The sequence below is a fragment of the Manis javanica genome, chromosome 14 (genome assembly GCF_040802235.1).
Source record: "Manis javanica isolate MJ-LG chromosome 14, MJ_LKY, whole genome shotgun sequence".
Taxonomy (NCBI): domain Eukaryota; kingdom Metazoa; phylum Chordata; class Mammalia; order Pholidota; family Manidae; genus Manis; species Manis javanica.
In genome coordinates this window covers 39,813,929-39,833,959 of record NC_133169.1, presented here as the reverse complement: position 1 = coordinate 39,833,959, position 20,031 = coordinate 39,813,929, and the positions used below count along the sequence as shown (strand labels likewise).

Here is a 20,031-nt window from a genome sequence, read left to right as displayed (position 1 = left end):
CAGAAAAATAAAAATAAAAATAAGAGAAGGCCTTGTAGTATGTGAGTAACAATAGGTTAAAGCCAATTCCACCCACAGGAGCAAGTTCAGACTGCCTGGGCACACGTGTACCCACAGACTCAGCAGTGCTCATTTCTACACCAATTTTATCACAAAAAGGTAGAAGTAATGTGTTTCTTAAGTAGGTAGTGGGGTAATTTGAGTGGGAAGAGAGAGAATGTCAAATTAGCCTTGGAGGAAGTTATAGGTGAATGGATACAAGAAAACAAATGAATTAATTCTGCTAGTGAGGAAGAAAAGACAAAAGCAGGACAAAAATAGAAATTAAGAAAAATACAAAGTAAAAGGAAGACAATCAATGAAAGGAAACAAACAAGGATTGAAGGAGGAAAGGACAAAAGTAAAAATAAATTTAAGAGACATGTTTAGCATCATTTCAGTATTATGTGATTTTGAGTTCATTGGTAAAAAAAAGCATTCCACTTAGATTCTGCTCTGAACTAAGACTTTCACAGGAATGCTGTCATCCTCATCACTAGATATTCCTAATTCCAAATGACCAGTGACCACAGCATCCTGACCTTGAAGACTCGACTCTAAACCCCACCAGTAAGTATTTAATTAGCAAGACCAAACACTTCCTAAAGTCAAGTTATGAGATTTATGCAACCTCATTTTAGCTACAGATGCTTTAAAAACAAAGCATACATCTTGTAATAATTGCAAAATGTGCTATTTTGTGTGACTGCCTTGAGAATTTGAGACCATGGTGCATTTGTAAACACTGATGTAGTGAATATAAACCATTCAGAATTTTCGCCGTAGTAGAATATTGTGATCTGAAATCAAAACTGGAAGGAAAACCACTTAACTGAAAATTTCAACACACAAGGAAATAGTAAAATGTTGAGCTAGTACTCTGTAAGGCAAAACATGACTGAATTGTATAGAACAGAAAGAGGGGGAGAGAGGTACCTCTTTTGAAATAATTATCAAAAAATCACCCATTTCAATGTAATTTCACATATATAAATCAAAACAATATATTCTGGACAGTTTTCTAGCTGTCATGCTGGCCAATGCCATCTGCATGTGCTGGTTTCTCAGGCTATAGATGACAGGATTCATGGTCGGGGGGAACACGGTGTAAAGCATAGATACCATCACTTTAAGGGAAGATGAAGATTTAAAGTTCTTAGCTAAATATGTAATAATCCCAGAAAAGAGGAACAATGTCACCACAATGAGGTGGGGCAAGCACGTTGAAAAAGCTTTCACTCTGCCCTTTGCAGATGGGATTCTTAAAACAGTAGAAAAAATGTGAGCATAAGACACAATCATTGAAATAAAACATATGACACCAAAACCACAGCTACCAATTATAATTGCATATTCTAGGGCATTCTCTCCAAAACAAGCAAGCACAAGCAGTGAGGGAACATCACAGAAGAACTGGTGCACAATGTTAGGCCCACAGAAGTGGACAGAGAAGGTTCCTGCGGCGTGAAGGGATCCGTAGCCGCACCCACTGACCCAGGACGCCGTCACCATCCGCACACAGGCGTCTCTGCTCATGATGGTCTCGTAGTGCAGAGGGCGGCAGATGGCAGCATGGCGATCATAGGACATCACCAGGAGGAGGGCAAACTCTGTGCCAGCAAAACACATAACGAGAAAAACCTGTGCGGCACATCCCATGAAGGAGATGGAGTGGCTGCCAGCCAGAGAGTTCAGGAGGGATTTGGGCACAGTGACAGACAGATAGCAGATGTCAATCAAGGACAGATTCTTCAGGAAGAAGTACATGGGGGATCGGAGACGCTGGTCCATGGTGGTGAGGGTGATAATGAGGAGGTTCCCCATCAGGGCTGCCAGGTAAACGAGGAAGAAGAGTGCGGCACACAGGCTCTGGAGCCCCTGGGCATCAGGGAATCCTGCGAGCAAGAATTCTGTTACGTTGTTCCTGGTGCCCGATGTCTCAGCCATGCTGACTCTTACCTGTAGAATGAAAAGCAACACTGATAAGTTCATTTAGGTATTGCCATCATCTTTCCTTAATCCTGAACATGTCTAATTCTGATCAAGAGGTTCATCATCAGAATACAACCACAGAAACATATCGCATAGCTTCCCCTGATTATGATGTTTACAGAGAGGCCAGTGAAATATGCTTGTTGTTAAGGGAAAAATAGAAGATGCAGAAAGTGCAGTCAAATGCCTCCTGCTGGCTATTCCAGAACAGGAAGAAAGTTTATCATTTTTCTCACCCAGGGGTTTAGCACACAGGAGTCCCAAGAGCCTCTGGAACAAACCATTCTGGTATGTGGTTACCAGGTGTCACATGTGCAGCTGAAAATAACAAAAAGTACTGCTGACAGCTTCCAGAGATCATTGGCCAAACACTGCTCTTGGTCTTGACAGTAAATAAAAATATAAAAGATGCTTATGTTTGTCACATGAGATTAAAGATGGTACAGAGCAGGCAGAAGGCAGCACTGGGATGTCAAATCTCCTTGATATTAAATAGACATATTAATGATAAAAATACATAATGTCCACATTGTCCTGTCCCAATAATTCATGGTAGAGTAACTGTTGCTGTGATACTTTCTCAACTCCATCTGCACTAAATACCACCACAAAAGTGTTCTTGAATATGGCCATAAAATTAGTCTTTCATTAATCAATAAGGAAACAAGTCTCTTCTCTCATTTTACACACACACATGCACATATGTATATGTGTGTATTTCATATACATATGTGTGTATATATATATATATCTCAAAGTATGAATATAAACTGTATTGTAAATACATATTTTTCTCCATGAATCTAACTTTCATTTAAACAAAACCTCAGTGTGCTGAGTATGCAGAGGTAACTAGGATCAACAGAGCATCCTCTCTTCCTCTTGGTTCTTGAAACAAAATGGGTGGCAAATGTCCTCACCAGTTTCTGCAGGTGGTGGATAAGACAGCTGCAGAATTCCTTCTTCCCAAACACCGCAGAAGAAAGGCACTTGCGTCAATTCACCACTCAAAATTATGTGTTTTTTTCTGATTTGTTAAATATGGCAATTAAGTATGGACTGTGAAAATCCCAGTAATTACCTTGGAACAGGGCGCATTTTTCTGTACCATCCCTCAAGTCTGAGTTCTTTTAAGTGTGAAATCCAAGAACAGTCTATCTTCTCTCAGAAGTACTTTCATTTAAGAATAGCTGTTTTGTCCATGACCAAGGGGTTTAATTATCTCTACAATTCCTTTGTGGTTGCTCAGTTGTAAGCTCCTGTTCTGCCCCCTGAGTTGGCTCAATGTTTATGATCCTTTGCATCCAGGTGAGGTCACAGTTATATAATTGGGGTGGGGATTAACTAGAATAAATGCTTGAGAGAGAATGTTCCCTGAGGGACCAGATGGCACCCTCAACCCCCAAGACCTAGGACTACTCAGAGGGGTAATTTCTTGCCCCTGCCACTTTTCTGTCATGAGCGTCTCACAACTCTGAATACTTTCTATTCACTGATGCATTAAGATATCAAGATTTTAGTGGAAAATATAACATTTGAATTTAGGTCTTGAAAATTAAGTTTTCCTTTTAGATCTCCTAGACAAGGGACAAGGAGGATTAAGTCATGAGTCATATATAGATGATGAGGGTATAATGGAGAGCTTGTTACTTTTGCATAGACATGAAAAACATTTATCAGAATTGATTTTTTGATGAATAAATTCTTTTAATTAAGTTTTGTTCAAAGACCATGAAATCTAGAAACACTATCCTAACGAGGCTGAAATCTAGATTTTCTTCTTTCACTTTCTGTTAATATTTTCACTATCATTTACTACTTTAACATTCAAAGCACATACATATTCTTTTCCCGTAGTTACACCTGGTGTTATATACATCGTATGTAGTGGTCAGGGCTGCCACAGTTTGTATGACAGTCACGGGCTGAGTTTGCTCCCCTGGGTTCTTGTTCTGCCAAAACCAATAATCGAAAGGCAGAGACACAAAATCCAAGCAGACTAAAGTTTTTATTTGAATACACTCCAAGATGGGAGTGGGCCTAAGTCAAAGCAGACAAGACCCCAAACTTTTAGAGGATGGTCTCTTTATCAGGTCTTAGCTGGGAGGAGCTTTTGATTGACAGGGTGAGGTCATTTGATTGACAGTTCTAATTATATAGCTATTCCTTTAAGTGCACATGTTTTTTCCCAAAATGCACACAGAAAAGCCCAAAGGGGGCGCAGACACTGCAATTTTATTTTAATGAGATTATTAGGAGGTGTGGTTTGGGCATCTCTGTTTTATTCAATTGCGCCTGCGTTGTGACCTGGGTGGGACTGGTTTGGCCTCCTCCCAACAGTCAAGTTCTCTCCCCGCAAAGCCTCTGCTTTCACGTGGGACCCCCTGCCTGGGCGTATTTTCCTTGCAGCTTTTCTTCCCTGTCCCTAGCTGCTCATGTCTATCTTTCTACCTAATATGACTGTATATTTTAGTAGCTAATGGAATATATGAAGTAAAATAATTTGGGAATCCCTGTAAGAATAGGTGCGATTTGATAGAAAACAGGGTCAGAGAGAGGTTGTTAAGGAGACCCGCTGACTTCTAACACATGTGGAGAACCTCTAATTGACACCTACTTGGAAAACAAGTTCAGTGACTTCTTTTGACTTTCAGCAAAAGGGTAGTTTATGTTTGTGTATTATATCCTACCTCAGAAATTTATAATGGGGCTGTATTATTGTAACTCTCCTGAGTTCAATTATGTTTTTTTAAGGCATGTAATTTCATTGCAGATAATCAGAATAGGTCTTCTGTACAATGAGGCTGGGCAGTATTAAGGATTTAATACAATACTGAATGAATATTCCACTTTCGGTGCACTAAAATCTTGAGACCAATCTAACTGACAATATATCCAATTTTTCAGCTGCTACTGTTTAACCAGTTGTCTCAGAAAGATACCCAGAATAAAAATGGCAATAATGGATATTGACTTCATGAATGTGATAGCAAGATAGTGAGTATAAAGAAGGTTGGTTCTTTTCAGGGGATGGACAGCTATGGTTGTGTGCCAGGTACCATGATTCCTGAAGTCCATGGGAAGGTAACTGTGGAATGCTAGTTGGTTAGGGGGAGGTCAGGCAAGACCTGGTTAATCCTATGCCTTCTCTTACAAGAGGAAGGAATGCAATCTTCATACTAATCTTTGGAATGTCACCATGCCTTATACCTCTTACTTATGTCAGGCTTGACTGCTTTCATGCCAACTGCCTCTGTGAACAGACCTCACCCTAAAAAGCATGCCAGTGAACATCTGAACCACATGTGGACTGTACCCTCATATCTCTGACCCCTGGATGGAGAGACTGGACTATATAAGGGACTGGATACAGAGCCCCTGTGGCAAGCCTGTCCAGAGGTCCCTGAGATTGGACCACAGACATGTGCAAACAGTATGGGGGGGGTTATTCCATTTCTTCTCTTTACACCAATCTTAGGTCTGTTATTCTGCTTTCTAGACACAAACACAACCTCAATGTTTGTTTCCCAACATTTATAATAATATGTGGGTTAGTTCAGAGAAAGTGATGACCAAATGATCCCATGACAGCACCATATTATTTTGTCTGTAATTATAGTGCCAGTTGCTCTCCATGGATTTGATTTCTGAGGTGATTTCTACATTTGTTTTGTAAACAAGTGAAATGAATTTTATTTATAATGCCCTAAAACCCCAAGACCTTTGCTGTACAATTTCTCTGACCATGTTTCTAATTCCACTGCCTGCAAACATGTCCCCTGGGCTACAATTGACAATGAATTACATGCATTATATGATGGGCTCCTGCATACATATCAATTGTGCTAATATCAGTCTACATTTCAAATATTTTCCTGGTAAGTCACTTTTCTACCATTTTGTTTCAGTTTTAAATAAATATGTTTACTATTCATATGTGAAAATTATAATCTGTCTTCAGTGTTACTTTTCCCTTAAATGTTATTCTATATTATAAAATGAGGACTCTCACTGTACTTTTAACCTAATTTATCAGGTAATTTTTCAATGGTTGTGATAATTTGGGGGCATCTATCGAATTAATCAGCATCCACACCCACCCACACACACAGTGCCTGAGTACACACGTCAGGTCCTCACTGTCACACCCAGTGGCCCGGGCTCCGGACGGCATCCAGGCAGGTCTGCATGCTGTGTGGGTGACAGAAGACATATGAGGAAGAGGAGCTGGACTTTAAGCAGAACATCTGTATGAACGTAGGCATTCAAAATTGTATTAAATGGAGTTCGGTAAAAAAATTCTATAGTCACAGATATTAAACATGCAGCTAATGGATGATGAAGAGTGAACTGGTCATCTAGGAAAAAGGTGAGAGAATGATACACAACGTGCAATGTAAGACGTAAGTGAGGCAAGTTTTTGTAAAACAGTTACGGGACATGGTATTTCAAAGGCAAAATTCCCACGTTCGTCTAGAAGTAGGCCTAATGGACAAGAGGTCATGGGAAAACTGCCGGAGGAAGGAACACCGGTTTTCCTGTAGAAACGGAGTACCTTTTCCTCTCATCTCCCAAGCGCTCGCCGGTGTCCCTTAGGCGGTTCCTGGCCACCCTGGGCGGGTGTGTCCACTGTCTCGGCACATTCCCATGGAACCCGAGTCTCAGGGCCTTCAGGGCTTACTGGGGCCGGAGGGCGCTCTCTGCCCTCTGCTCCTGCCCAGGCTGCCTGACCGCTTCCCCGACGAGCACAGCACAGACCTGCCCCTCCCCGCTCTGCGGAGCCCACGCGCGGGTCTCATCCTCACTTGGAGGCGGCAGGAAAGTAAGTCACACATATTCTGATTGATTCAACCCAGTATCTCACTGCATGTCTTATATTTTCCTGAGCTAACAAAATTATGTGATAGAAGTCTGAAATAAGGAGAAGAATGAACGTGAAATCTAAAGAGGGGTAGGTGAGTGAGAGTTCAATAGTTAATCGTAAAATATGGAACTTTCAATATTTCACATTAAGGAATTTAAAATATTTTATAGACATTATATATAAATACATAACTTTTCAGTTTATTTTCCTAGGAAAACCTAATTTTATGGGAGAATACATGTACACACAAAAATACATACACTCACACATTTGATCATTTTAAACCAAGCTTTTTATTGTTAGTTTTGAGCAGAGCTTTATGATCTGTGTAACTGATATTTTTTGACAGGACTATTGCACATGAAGGCAGCCACTTACGGGATAGATTCCTGGTGCAACACCATCTTGTAAAGCATGATGTAACATCTATCTGTTCCAAACGCCCTTAAATTTAGGGTAATTTTGTGAAAAAAAATCTATACACATCCAGTGATACACCAAAAAAAATTACTAAAACCAGGAAAAGTCTTTTAGTTTAGGTGGTTATTCTAACTCAATTTTTTGTTTTTTTTTAACATGGTTAAGCAGTTACACATGTACACATCAAGCTTACTTATATATAATTATAGGTAACATACTATTAAAGTAATTAAAAATAGTTCTATATAATCAAATACAGTACAACAAAACAAATATTCAGTGAATTCCAGCTCAGACTTAATCTAGGGTATAGGACGTTGTTGAAGTCACTGAGCCCTTGGAATATAATTGGTCCAAATTCACATGTGTTATAAATGTGAAGTGTATACTGAACTTAAAAGGTTTACTATGATAAATATAAAATATTTCATATAAAATTTAGTGTGGATTATATACTGAAAGAAATTTTTTTACATTTTTATATAAATAAATTAAGATAACTAAGTTTCCCTGATTTTCTTTGCATTTCTTAAGAAACTGGATGAAAATTAAAAATTATCAATGTGTTTTGCATTCTGTTCCTATTGGACAACAGTGGTATAAAATAGAAAGAAATGATAATACTCTTATCCTTGAAAAAGGTACAGTCTGTTTTTCAAGAATGTTTTAACAGTATTAAAGAAATAATATTTATGTTATTCAATATGAACATTGAATGCCTTCTGTTTTATTTAAAAATGCCTAAGATTGTTTTACAGAAAAATTCTTATCAATATACTTCATTTGTTAAAATAGACAGCATGTGACATACCCAATAAAGAGGAATTTGCAGGATTGTATAGCAGAGGATGGAGGCCGGGCTGTGTGGGTGGTCTTCAGGAGGGAATGCAGGCCGTTTGTAATCTCAGTTCAGTTGGCTGAGGCACACATGGTAAAGTTTAGCTCATTCTAAAGTATAAGTGGTTGGAAGAAAAGGCTTAAAAATTGAAAGAAAGAGATTGTGATAGTGGAGGGCAAGGATGAGATGTATAAAGACAATTAAGTGAGAAAGTGAGATAAAAATGGAAGGAGAGGCAAGGGAAGAAAATACCAATATGTAAAGGTATCCAAGCAAGTAAATTATAAGTGAAGAATAAAAAACTATGCAAGAGAATAGATAGAAGGGAGATGATAAAATAAAAATAAAAATTTTATTAAGATTAAAAATTTTTTATATGTGGCACACATTAACTTCTTTTGGCTAAAATTCCATTTTAACCAGTGATGTGTGGTGAGAGGTATAGCATTCCTTTCCACTGTCCATAACATTCTTATTTATGACTGACTATTGATTACAACTACTTAACAGTTTTTCTATTTTAATGCATCTTCTTAGAACAGGAGCCTAAGCAGATAAAATTATTTTATTCTAAAATTATAAAGGAGTCAAAGCAGGAGAACAAGAGAAAGACTCCTTTACTCTTAATTTTATAGTAAAGTAGTAAAATACAGTACTAGGAAATGGAATACATTGTGTGAATTTTGGAGAAATAATATATGATCATGTAAAGAATAGTGTGGGATGATATTGATAAAAGAACTGAAACCTTCAGAATAACCTAAGCATTTTGATATGAAATTAATGCTGGAATACATTGAATACATTGTGTGTTTCCAACACTGATCTCAACTTCACGATAAAAATATAGAAATCACTGGATATGAATTGGATTACTGGTCATATAATCTGGTGGACCTTGACAGGAGAAGTGGAGAGTCTAATAATGTTAATAGATCTAACTCCCAAGAAATTATTCTACTTGTTTGATTTAGTCTGTGTGTCATGTATTATAGGAACTGTAGGGTGTATTTGTTTTAGGCAACATTTTACCCCCAGAATTTTTCCTAGGGCGACCTTCATATCCTTATTCCTGAGACTACAGATGAGAGGAATCAGGTTAGGAGGTAACACTGAGTATAATACAGACCTAAAGAGAGTCTGTGATGATGCAGATTTATAGTCGGTACCTAAATAAGCGACAATACCAGGAAAAGGAAGAAGGTCACCACAATGAGGTGGGTTGTGCAGGTAGAGAAAGTTTAGAACCTGCATTTTGCAGATGGAATCCTCAAGACAGCTGAGAAAATGTGAACATAAGGGGCAATCATGAAAAGAAAATTTGAAAAGACAAAAATTAAGCTAATAAATGCATGTTCCAGAGTCTCTCCAGAACAGGCAAGTGTGAGCAGTGAGGGAACATCACTGAGGAACTGGTGCACAATGTTAGGCCCACAGAAGCGGACAGAGAAGGTTCTTGCGGCGTGAAGGAATCCGTAGCCACCCCACTGACCCAGAATGCTGTCACCATCTGCACACAGACGCCTCTGCTCATGACAGCCTCGTAGTGCAGAGGGCAGCAGATGGCAGCAAGGTGGTTAGAGGACACCACCAGGATGAGGGCAGACTCCGTGCCAGCAAAAACATAACAAGGAAAACCTGTGCAGCACATCCCATGAAGGAGATAGAGTGGCAGCTGGCCAGAGAGTTCAGGAGGGATTTGGGCACAGTGACAGACAGCAGATGTCCATCAAGGACAGATTCTTCAGGAAGATGTACACGGGGGATCGGAGACGCTGGTCCATGGTGGTGAGGGTGATAATGAGGAGGTTCCCCGTCAGGGCTGCCAGGTAAATGAGGAAGAAGAGTGCGGCACACAGGCTCTGGAGCCCCTGGGCATCAGGGAATCCCGCGAGCAAGAATTCTGTTACGTTGTTCCTGGTGCCCAATGTCTCAGCCATGCTGATACTTATCTGTGAAAGTAAAGGTAACATTGGTAATTAATCCATTCAAATATGGTAATATACACATTTATGTACCCAAGTCAACATAACTTGATCCTCCAGAGTATATACCTTATCAGAGAAACCCTGGTAAAGTACCATACGGATTTCCTTGTTATAATATTAACAGAGAGAACAGTTGGAAATATGACTGACATTAAGGAGAGTTTAGCAAAGTCAGAAACTGAAATTAAATGCTGTATTTTCATTCCACAGAGCATAGGAGTTTTATTATCTTTCATGTCATATGGATCAAGCAGACAAGTTTAGAACATCTGGGACACATCTCTGAGTCAACTAACAGACTTCACAGGTGCAGCTAAAAATGGAGAAACATTTCTCTTTCATCTCTTTCGTCCTGATAATCTGAAGAAGTCATTTGACAAAAGCTTCTCTACATCTTGAGTAAGACCAAACTAAACTAATAAAATGGTACAAAATGAAGTAATAATGGGTAAGTATAAGCAATGATATAAAAGATGACACTGAGTGGATCTGAGGCAGAATATGGCAGAAGCATGCATTAGTATCACACTGTGATATATTAACATTTATAGTCAATGTTAGATGGAAATCTTCATAACAGAAGCATAGGACACCAAGCCTGTCACTTCCTGACCTACTGACCAGACATCTATTCCTGGTACGGTGGCCCACATTCTCCGTCTCTACCAACTGCCCCCATGATGGAAACCCCATTCGTGGCTATAGAAAGAGACTCTCACTGACACTAACTCTCATTTAAACAAACGTGTGTGGTACATTTTGGGTGTGCAAACACTTCTAGTAAGATCAGAACATCCTCTAATCATCCTGGTCCTTGAAACAAATGGGTCGGACAATTCTCTCAACAATTAATACAAGTTTCTTCCATGGATGGGGATGATGACACTGAAACTTCCTCTCAAGGACAACGGAAGAGAAGCACTTGGGTAAATGTATCCCTAAAAAAAAACAAGAATTAATATTCTTCTTCCCATTACCTGGACTGGGAAATCAGATGTGAAGTGAGTAGAATGCATACCAAAGAACCACCTGGGGATGGGGCATATTTTTCTGTTCCATCTTCCATGTGTTCCTAAAATGTGTAGGCAAAGGATGGCTTTTGGCATCTGCCATCAAAAGACACTTTTATTCAAGAACATCTGCTTGATCTGTGACCAAAGGTGCTTAATTACCTGCACAGATCCCATATGAATTCTGAGTTGCAAGCTTTACTTTCAGTCCCAGGCACTGGTTCAAGGTTAATAATCTTTTGCTTTCACCTGAGGTCATGGTTATATAATTGGGGTGGGAATTAACTGGATAAAATGGCCAAGAGACAGAATGTTTCTGAGGGACCACAGGGCAACTGCGAGCCCATGGACCTAGGACCACTGAGAAGGGTGATTTGCTGTCCCCAGTGCTTTTCTGTCATGAGAATCTCACTGAAACTCTGAATACTTTCAGATTGTGCCTTTCTATTCTTTGATGTGATATAATATCAAGATTTCAGTGGAAAATACATTTGAATTCATGTTTTGAGAATTAAATTCAGAGAAACAAATTAAGCCATGAATACTGTTTTTTATACTCCTTTAGTTCTGCTATTTTTTATACTTTTACAATAGTATGTAAGTAGATATTATCCACACAAGATGTCAAACAATGTAAAAAATCTAAATGAGATTAAAACTTGACTCACCCCCATATGGCCTCCCAAGGACCATGGCGGGTACTATAGGGAGGGTTTCTTCTGACATACATTCTGTGACCCCACACACATATTTATAAAAATTCATCTTCTGACATTCACTGTACTTGGTCCAGAGATTCATTTTTTTCTACACACAAACTTTCATATGAATTCCTCTTATTAATCTGAATGGTATTATTAAATATTATGGATGTCCAATGTATTGTTTTCAAGACTGTCTTCACTAACACATGTAACATCATTTAAATGATTTCTCTGTGCACAAGTATACATGATCCTTAAAGTATAATGGACATATCAAGTATATGCCTATTTCAATTTTTCATATATGCCACCAAATCACTTCCAGAAATGTTTTTTAAATGCCAACTCCTATACATGACAAGGGATTTCACTTAACACATGTATCCAATTGTAGAGAATGTTAAAATTCTTTTAGTATTTCTGAAGTTCCAGACTAGAAATGAAATGAAATTCTATTTTTATTTTATATTATGTACCCTGAGTATAAGATATAGTACAGCATTTTTGTCTAAGTGCAATTATAACATAAATACATGTTTCATTTATGTGTTTATTCTACTCTTTGATAGTCTCTTACTGAAAAATATTATACATATCATATATGTACTATATTCATGATCTATGCTCATATTATAATTAATACACTCATATCATCTATTGTTAAATACATAAACATGTCCATGTACATTACTATATTTACAATGTTACAAATATTTATGTACCTGAAACTTTTATGATTTAATTTGATCTGTGATTCATGTAAGCAGCAAAATAAGGAATTGTTGGATAGTTAGTTTTCCATTAAAATTAAAGACACACAAAGTTGAGCACTATCCTAGCTCTCAGGATTTTACATGATACTGGAGGTTAAAATGAGTGAAATTTGCAGGGAAAGGAGATTAAAGGTAATTAAATTGGAAAAGAGGAGATGAAGTGTCCATTCTTTATATATGACATATTTGCCAAAAAGCACACCCAAGCATGTTATCAGGAAACATTTAAAGAAATAATTGAAATAATTACAGTGGCTGTGCATAATAGCAATATCTAAAAATTAATGGCAAAATAGTTCAGGTGTGATAGGCTTGAGCTTATTCCTGATGGATACAGCCCACTTTTCTTCCTCATCGAGATTCTAAATAAGGAACATGACCTTTCCTCCTAAATTTCTGAGTCTGAGGTCTTATTTCAGTTGCATGAATGTCCTCCGCAGGCCGCCAAACACCGGAGGACTGAGGACAGGACCCGGAAGTGGCCAGCAGGCAGCTCTACACAGAGGACAGAGGCACATTGAGAGCCTTGCTGCCTTAACTTGCACGTCTTCCTCCTCCACTGCATGCTGCTGCCCAGATAAAATGAAAATAACTTTTTTCAGCATAAAAAATCCCTCAGAGGAAAGTAAATTTTTCCTAACCTTTTCATAAATGCACATCTGGTCGCTTCATCTGATGCACTGTTGATATAAATACTGGAGAAATCCAGAACATTTGGAAAACTTAGTGCCTTAATGCCGTTCACTCCCGTATTTTGCTTCTCTTCTTAAAACTTCCTTCTACTGAGTTTTCCAAGGCCTGAATTTTTGTCACTGGACACGTTTTTAAATAACAGCCTGTAAAGCAGAAGCATTGAAGTATTCCACTCTTGGGAGGACAAACCCCTGGAATAATGGTGAAGCTACTGATGGCCAGAAGCCCCTCACCGGGAAAGGGAGAGGCTGAAGTGATTCCTACACTCTCAATGCCTTAACTTATTTTTTTATTCAAGCGCAGTTGATACACAATCAAGTAAAATGGATCAAAGAAAGACCTAAATATTCTACCTAAGTCTATAAATATCTTAGAGGAAAACATAGGGTATAGCTCTGTGTCAATGGATTTGGCAATAATTTTTTGGTTATAAAACCAAAATAACAGGCAACAAGAAAAAAATCAGACAAATCTTATTTTACCAAAATTAAAATATGTGTACACTGGAAGATGCTATCAACAAAGTGAAAAGGTAACCCATGGAAAAGGAGAAAATATTTAAGTCTTTATTTCTGATAAGAATTGATATTCAGAACACATAAAATACATTTACAACTGAAAAACAAACATCAATGAAAACAACAGTAAAAAACAGCTTGATTAAGAAATGGCCACGAGATTGAATAGAAATTTCCCCAGAGAAAGCATCCTGGCGGCCTGTGCGGACAGGACAGATGGTCGGCGGGGAGGGGCCATGTGGAGCCTGGGGAGATCCGCCCTCAGGGGGTTAGAGCGGGGGAAGGAAGGGGAGGCGTGCGGGGAAAGAGGAGGTAACGGGGAGGAGGGGAAGCAAGGAAGGAGCAAGGCAGGCAAGGAAGGATGGCGGGAGGCAGGGAGGCAGGAAGCCAGTGGTGCCTGGCTGCGGGGCGCTGTGTCCTCCGCGCAGGCTCTGGGGGCTGCGGGTGTGGCCGTGCGGACCCCGAGGAACACGACATTCAGTCACTCAGGGAAGGGAATACTGAGTCATCGCATGAGGCAGTGAATTCCACTTGTGGCTGTATGCCCAGAAATATTGGAAAAAGGAATATGAATAGACATTTTTTTGTACTCCGATGCTAATATCAGCATTATTCACAATAACCAAAAGGTGGATCTACTCAAATGTCTGTCAATTTATGAATGAATAATAATTATAGTATATAAATATCAGATATTATTAAGAATCAAAAAGGAAAGGGATCTTGATGCATTCTCCAATATGGAGGAAATTGGAGACTTTATGATAAGAGAAACAAGCTATTGATGACAGGAATGTAATGTATGATCCACTTACAGGAGGTACCAACAGTATTCAAATTCATAGAGAAAGCATAATGGTAGGTGTCCGATGCTGGGTATATAGGCATAAATATATGTTTTTTTTTTAAACATGTATTCAGATTCAATTGAGGAAGATAAAATAGCTTCAGAGGTGGGTGGTAGTTTCAGTTGCCCAACAATGTAAATTAATGGCACTTAGCTACATAATTTAAAAATGGAAAATTTTCTTAGGTGTATTTTAACAAATTGAAAATGATGATTAAAATGTTACGCACAACAGATCCACAGGTTAAGGAAAAGCCCTTCGGCATGTGGTAATAATACACACCTGCAAACATTTTTGGAAGCACCTTTGAAGAATCAATGAAAATTTAAATTTTCTTACACTTGATACAGTAATATTTCAAGAGACTTTCTTAAGCATCTGTGCACACTTGGGGAGACGAAGCTTGTAAAATTATGCTGACCTTAATGTCACATGCTGGTGGAGATGGACTTCAAAACAAAATATTGAATATCCATAACACTTAAAAATATGCTGTTAGATAAAAAGGAAATCAAATGAAATATATTTGTATGTAAAAAGTTAGCCTGTGGATCATGCATGGTGAGTGTCAGGGGATGCACTTTCACACGTGTGCAGATTCCCAGGCTGTGTGTTAGAGGAGTTCCTGGCTCACCTGTGCCTACACGCTCTCTGGGGGGACGTGTGATGAGCCCAGTTTCATTTTAATTTACAGTTTTTTTATATTGCTTGATATTTTATACACATAACATATGATAGTGTTAAAATACAAAAGAAAATAGAAGGAAAGGAAAATAAAACAGTATTCTTGACTTAAGATGTGCTCCTGAGTTTAATTTTCAGTTCAAATGTATTTTCCACTGAAACCTTGATGCTTTAACACATCAGTGAACAGAAAGGTGCCACGTGGAAGTAGTCAGGGCGGTGCTGTGTTAGGCTCATGACAGAAAAGTGCTAGGACAAGAAGTTACCTTTCTGAGTGGTCCTAAGGCTGGGGATGTAAGGTTGTTCTCTGATCCCTGAGGGAACGTTTTCTCTCTTGACCATTTCTTCTAGTTAATTCCCACCCCAATTATATAACCGTGACCTCATTTGAAATCAAAAGTTAACTTTGAACCAATGCAAGTGGCTGAATGGAAAGCATAGAACTCAGCAATCACACAGGAATTGTGGAGATAATTAAGCACCTTGGTCTTGGAAAAAGCAGCTATTCTTGAATGAAACTGGCTTTCAAAAAAGATAATGAAGTCAGTCCTTTGCTTTCACTCTTATGAGAACTCAGAATTGAGGGATGGAACCTAAAAATGGGCCCCATATCAGGGCATCCACCGGGATCTTCTCAGTTTATACTTAATTGCCACACTCAACGAATAGGAAGGAAAAAGTTCAGATGATGCTGAGGGATAGATTTACTCAAGCAGTCCTCGTCTGCTGTCATCAGGAAGAAGGAATTTTGAATTTGTCATCTGTGTCTCCCGTAGTTATTGGTGAGAATATTTCGCATCTATTCTGTTTCAAACAAGAGTATCAGAGAATGTTCTGCTGATTCTAGATGCCACTGTGTACCCAGAGGAATCATGTTTTGTTAAATGAAAACTAGAGTCAGGGGAACAAAAATTATATATATATATATATTACATACATATATATATTTACATTGTATATATATTTATTTATAACATTTTGTATATATTTATATTTTAAACATACAGATATATGTATATACACACACAATGAGGAAATAGCCTGGATTCATTATTATGTAATTAGTGGGTAGCTAATTTTATTACTGAGGCAAGATCACTTTTGTGGTAGTATTTAATATGAATTCAGAAGAGTTTCACACAAGGAATTGCTCTACCATGGATAGTCACGCTGGGAAGACATGGACTATTTATATGTGTATTTTTTATTTATGTATAGTTGATATATGATATTATATTTGTTTCTAGTATGCAGATAGTGATTCAACAGTTATATACATTATTAAATCTTCAGTCCAGCTAATGTAGTTACCATCTGTTAACATAGAAAGACGTAACAGAACTACTGACTACATTTTCTGTGCTGTATTTTCATCCCTGTGATTAATGTATATTATGATTGAGATTGTGTTGCTCTTTATCTCCTTCTCCTATTTCACCCACCCATCCTAACTCCTCCGTAAAGTAACCACCAGTCACTTCTCAGTGTCTATGAGTCTACTGTTGTTTTTATAAGCAGTATGTCAAACATCAATTAAAAGATTCAGCATTGCAATGTCTTGCTTCTCCTCTGTTCTGCTTCTGCCTGTTCTGTATCATCTTTAATCTCCTTTGACACACTTAAAACTGTAATAACTTTTTATTTTATTAATTGTCTGTTACTTCAGCCTTAAAAAAGTAGAAGTTTTAAAATTTGCAACAGCATGGTTGTACTTAGATGGTATTAGGCTAAGTGAAATAAGCCAGGGGAGAAAGACAAATACTATGTGATTTCACTTATATGTGAAATCTAAAAACAAAGCAAGAGCAAGTAATTTATCAATAATCTCCAGAAGCAGTCAGCATGTAATTTTTTGTTGCCATTTTCAGCTGCATCTGTGAAATTTATTTACTGCAGACCAGGCAGATTTTTCCTGAAGTCTATGTACCTGTTAGACCCCTAAAGCAAAAGAGTTGATAAACCTTCCTGTTCTGGAAGAGCCAGCAGGAGCCATTTGGCTGCACTTTATGCATCTTCAAGTTGGCCCTCAACATAAATCATATTTCATTTGCCTCTCTGTAAATATCTTAATGGGGGAGGCTATGTGATGTATTTCTGTGGTTTTATTCTGATGATCTACTCCTTGAACTTAATCAAGATTGTTAAGGGTTAAGGAAAGAGGAATATGACAATATCCAAATGGACTTTTTATCAGACTTCTTTCTTTGTAGATAAGAATCATCATGGCTGAGATATCGGGCACCAGGAACAACGTAACAGAATTCTTACTCGTGGGATTCCCTGATGCCCAGGGGCTCCAGAGCCTGTGTGCCGCACTCTTCTTCCTCATTTACCTGGCAGCCCTGATGGGGAACCTCCTCATTTTCACCCTCACCACCATGGACCAGCGTCTCCGATCCCCCATGTACTTCTTCCTGAAGAATCTGTCCTTGATTGACATCTGCTATATGTCTGTCACTGTGCCCAAATCCCTCCTGAACTCTCTGGCCGGCAGCCACTCCATCTCCTTCATGGGATGTGCTGCACAGGTTTTCCTCGTTATGTGTTTTGCTGGCACGGAGTTTGCCCTCCTCCTGGTGATGTCCTATGATCGCCATGCTGCCATCTGCCGCCCTCTGCACTACGAGGCCATCATGAGCAGAGATGCCTGTGTGCGGATGGTGACGGCGTCCTGGGTCAGTGGGTGTAGCTACGGATCCCTTCACGCCGCAGGAACCTTCTCTGTCCGCTTCTGTGGGCCTAACATTGTGCACCAGTTCTTCTGTGATGTTCCCTCACTGCTTGCACTTTCTTGCTCTGGAGAGCAAATTCTGGAACATGTGTTCATTATTTTTAGTTGTTGTTTTGCTTTTGTGTGTTTCATTTTGATGGTTGTCTCCTATGTTTATATTTTCTCCACTGTCCTTAGGATTCCTTCTGCACAAGGCAGGTTTAAAACCTTCTCCACCTGCATGCCCCATCTCACTGTGGTGACCTTGTTCCTCTCTTCTGGATTTATTGCATATTTAGGTTCAACCTCAAAAGCCTCAACATCACTGAACCTCTTTTTGTCTGTATTATACTCTCTGTTACCTCCCAGCCTGAATCCTGTCATTTATAGTTTCAGAAACAAGGACATGAAGGTGGCCCTTAGCAAAATTTTGGGTGAAAAAATGACACCAAAATTATGAATATCTAAAATATCCATGAATCTCCTACCTGCTAATATGTATCAGATTATTTGATTCATGCAAGTTCTTTTAACATTATTAGGTATCTCTTACATCATTGGTTGTCCTACATATAATGCTACACATATATGATCCCATGGCTTTCCATGGCAGTGGAGTGTCTTAGCAATTTCCTATTCAGTGCACATTATGTTCACATCAGTTGGCCCCTGGTCCAGAGTAGTATTGTATTTTATTTCTAATACATCTTAAACTATCACTGGTCTCATTTTCAGTTGGGACAATTTTATGTTTCAAATTTTAAATATTTTGTTAAAATTCCTAGTCATCATTTTACTTTCTTAGTTTTGTAATTACTAATACACACGAGTAATTCCAAATTTATTGTTTCTTTTCATTTGTTTGTATTGGCAAGGCTTTTTTATGAGCTCAGTTGAACTGATTAATTAAATGATTACTCCTCCAGTATTTGACATAATTGGGAAATACAACAATCTTAGCACTCTTTAAGATAAATTAGGAGCACATTATATTAAAGGCAGATGTCATTGGGTATCACATACTGTCATTTAAGAGTAGTGGGATTAGTTTGGCAATGGGACAGGTGTCATTTTCCAGGACAAAGATGAGAATAAGGAATATGTTATCCTTACATAAACATGGAAAGAATAATTAAGAGAAGTCATCATTTACTCTTTCCCACACTTTGCTTTGTAAATTTGTTTCACATAAAATTATGTATAAATTTAAATTAATACACCAGTAAATTGACGTGCTTTAAAAGTTTTCTAAATTTTAGTATTTTTGTTTATTTTGAAACTTAATTATTTATAAGTTTAAATTTAGTTAATTAATATTAACTTTATATCTTGTAAATGTAAATTTACTTCTAGTTGGCTTCTGAATATCAATAAATTTGCCTGGAAAGCAATTTACTTTTTAAATATGTTTGTTTTTATTCTTTCATCTGTCCCTTCATTCTTCTTTCATGCTATCATTATAGTCTCAAATTTTTCTATCATCTGTATGTTTCAATTCCTCTTATATTTCCACCGCTTTTAAGAAAAAAATATGCTTCCAGATTCCACATGATTATGGTGTAATTTCTCTATCATTGACTACTTATTTCCTCAGTCACTTATCATTCTTTATTCCCAAAGTGTGTTTTTCCTGTCCCTCTTTTTGTTAAAGGGAAATGGAATGATACCACTCTGTCCTAGTCTTGGAACAATGATCCTGATGATGATGGCACACCTATTTATCAGTCTGAGAGCTTCACAATATTTTGCAGTTATTTACTGTATTTGGGCACAAACATCAATGTAACTACCAATAATATTTTATTGAAGTATAGTTGATATACAATATTATATCAGTTCCAAGTATATATCATAGTGATTTAACAGTTATATATATTATTAAACCCTCACCCCCACTGGTGTAGTCACTATCTGTCAATATAGAAAGATGTTATGAAACTGACTACACTC

General features: G+C 38.1%; 2 protein-coding genes and 1 pseudogene across 2 annotated transcripts; 1 reads left to right on the top strand and 2 right to left on the bottom strand.

Moving 5' to 3' along the window:
• Positions 1–1,020: 1,020 nt before the first annotated feature.
• Positions 1,021–1,986, bottom strand: LOC108399534 (olfactory receptor 14A16-like). The gene has a single exon (XM_017664353.2). The coding sequence runs from the start codon at positions 1,984–1,986 to the stop codon at positions 1,021–1,023; it is 966 nt and encodes a 321-aa protein (XP_017519842.2).
• Positions 1,987–9,110: 7,124 nt separating this feature from the next.
• On the bottom strand, positions 9,111–10,093 carry LOC108399535 (olfactory receptor 14A16-like; annotated as a pseudogene).
• Positions 10,094–17,593: 7,500 nt separating this feature from the next.
• On the top strand, positions 17,594–18,541 carry LOC118967686 (olfactory receptor 14A16-like). The gene has a single exon (XM_036994739.1). The coding sequence runs from the start codon at positions 17,594–17,596 to the stop codon at positions 18,539–18,541; it is 948 nt and encodes a 315-aa protein (XP_036850634.1).
• The last annotated feature ends 1,490 nt before the right edge of the window (positions 18,542–20,031 follow it).

Coding starts and splice junctions, on each gene's coding strand:
- LOC108399534 (XM_017664353.2), bottom strand. CDS start 1,986: ATGGCTGAGACATCGGGCACCAGGAACAACGTAACAGAATTCTTGCTC.
- LOC118967686 (XM_036994739.1), top strand. CDS start 17,594: ATGGCTGAGATATCGGGCACCAGGAACAACGTAACAGAATTCTTACTC.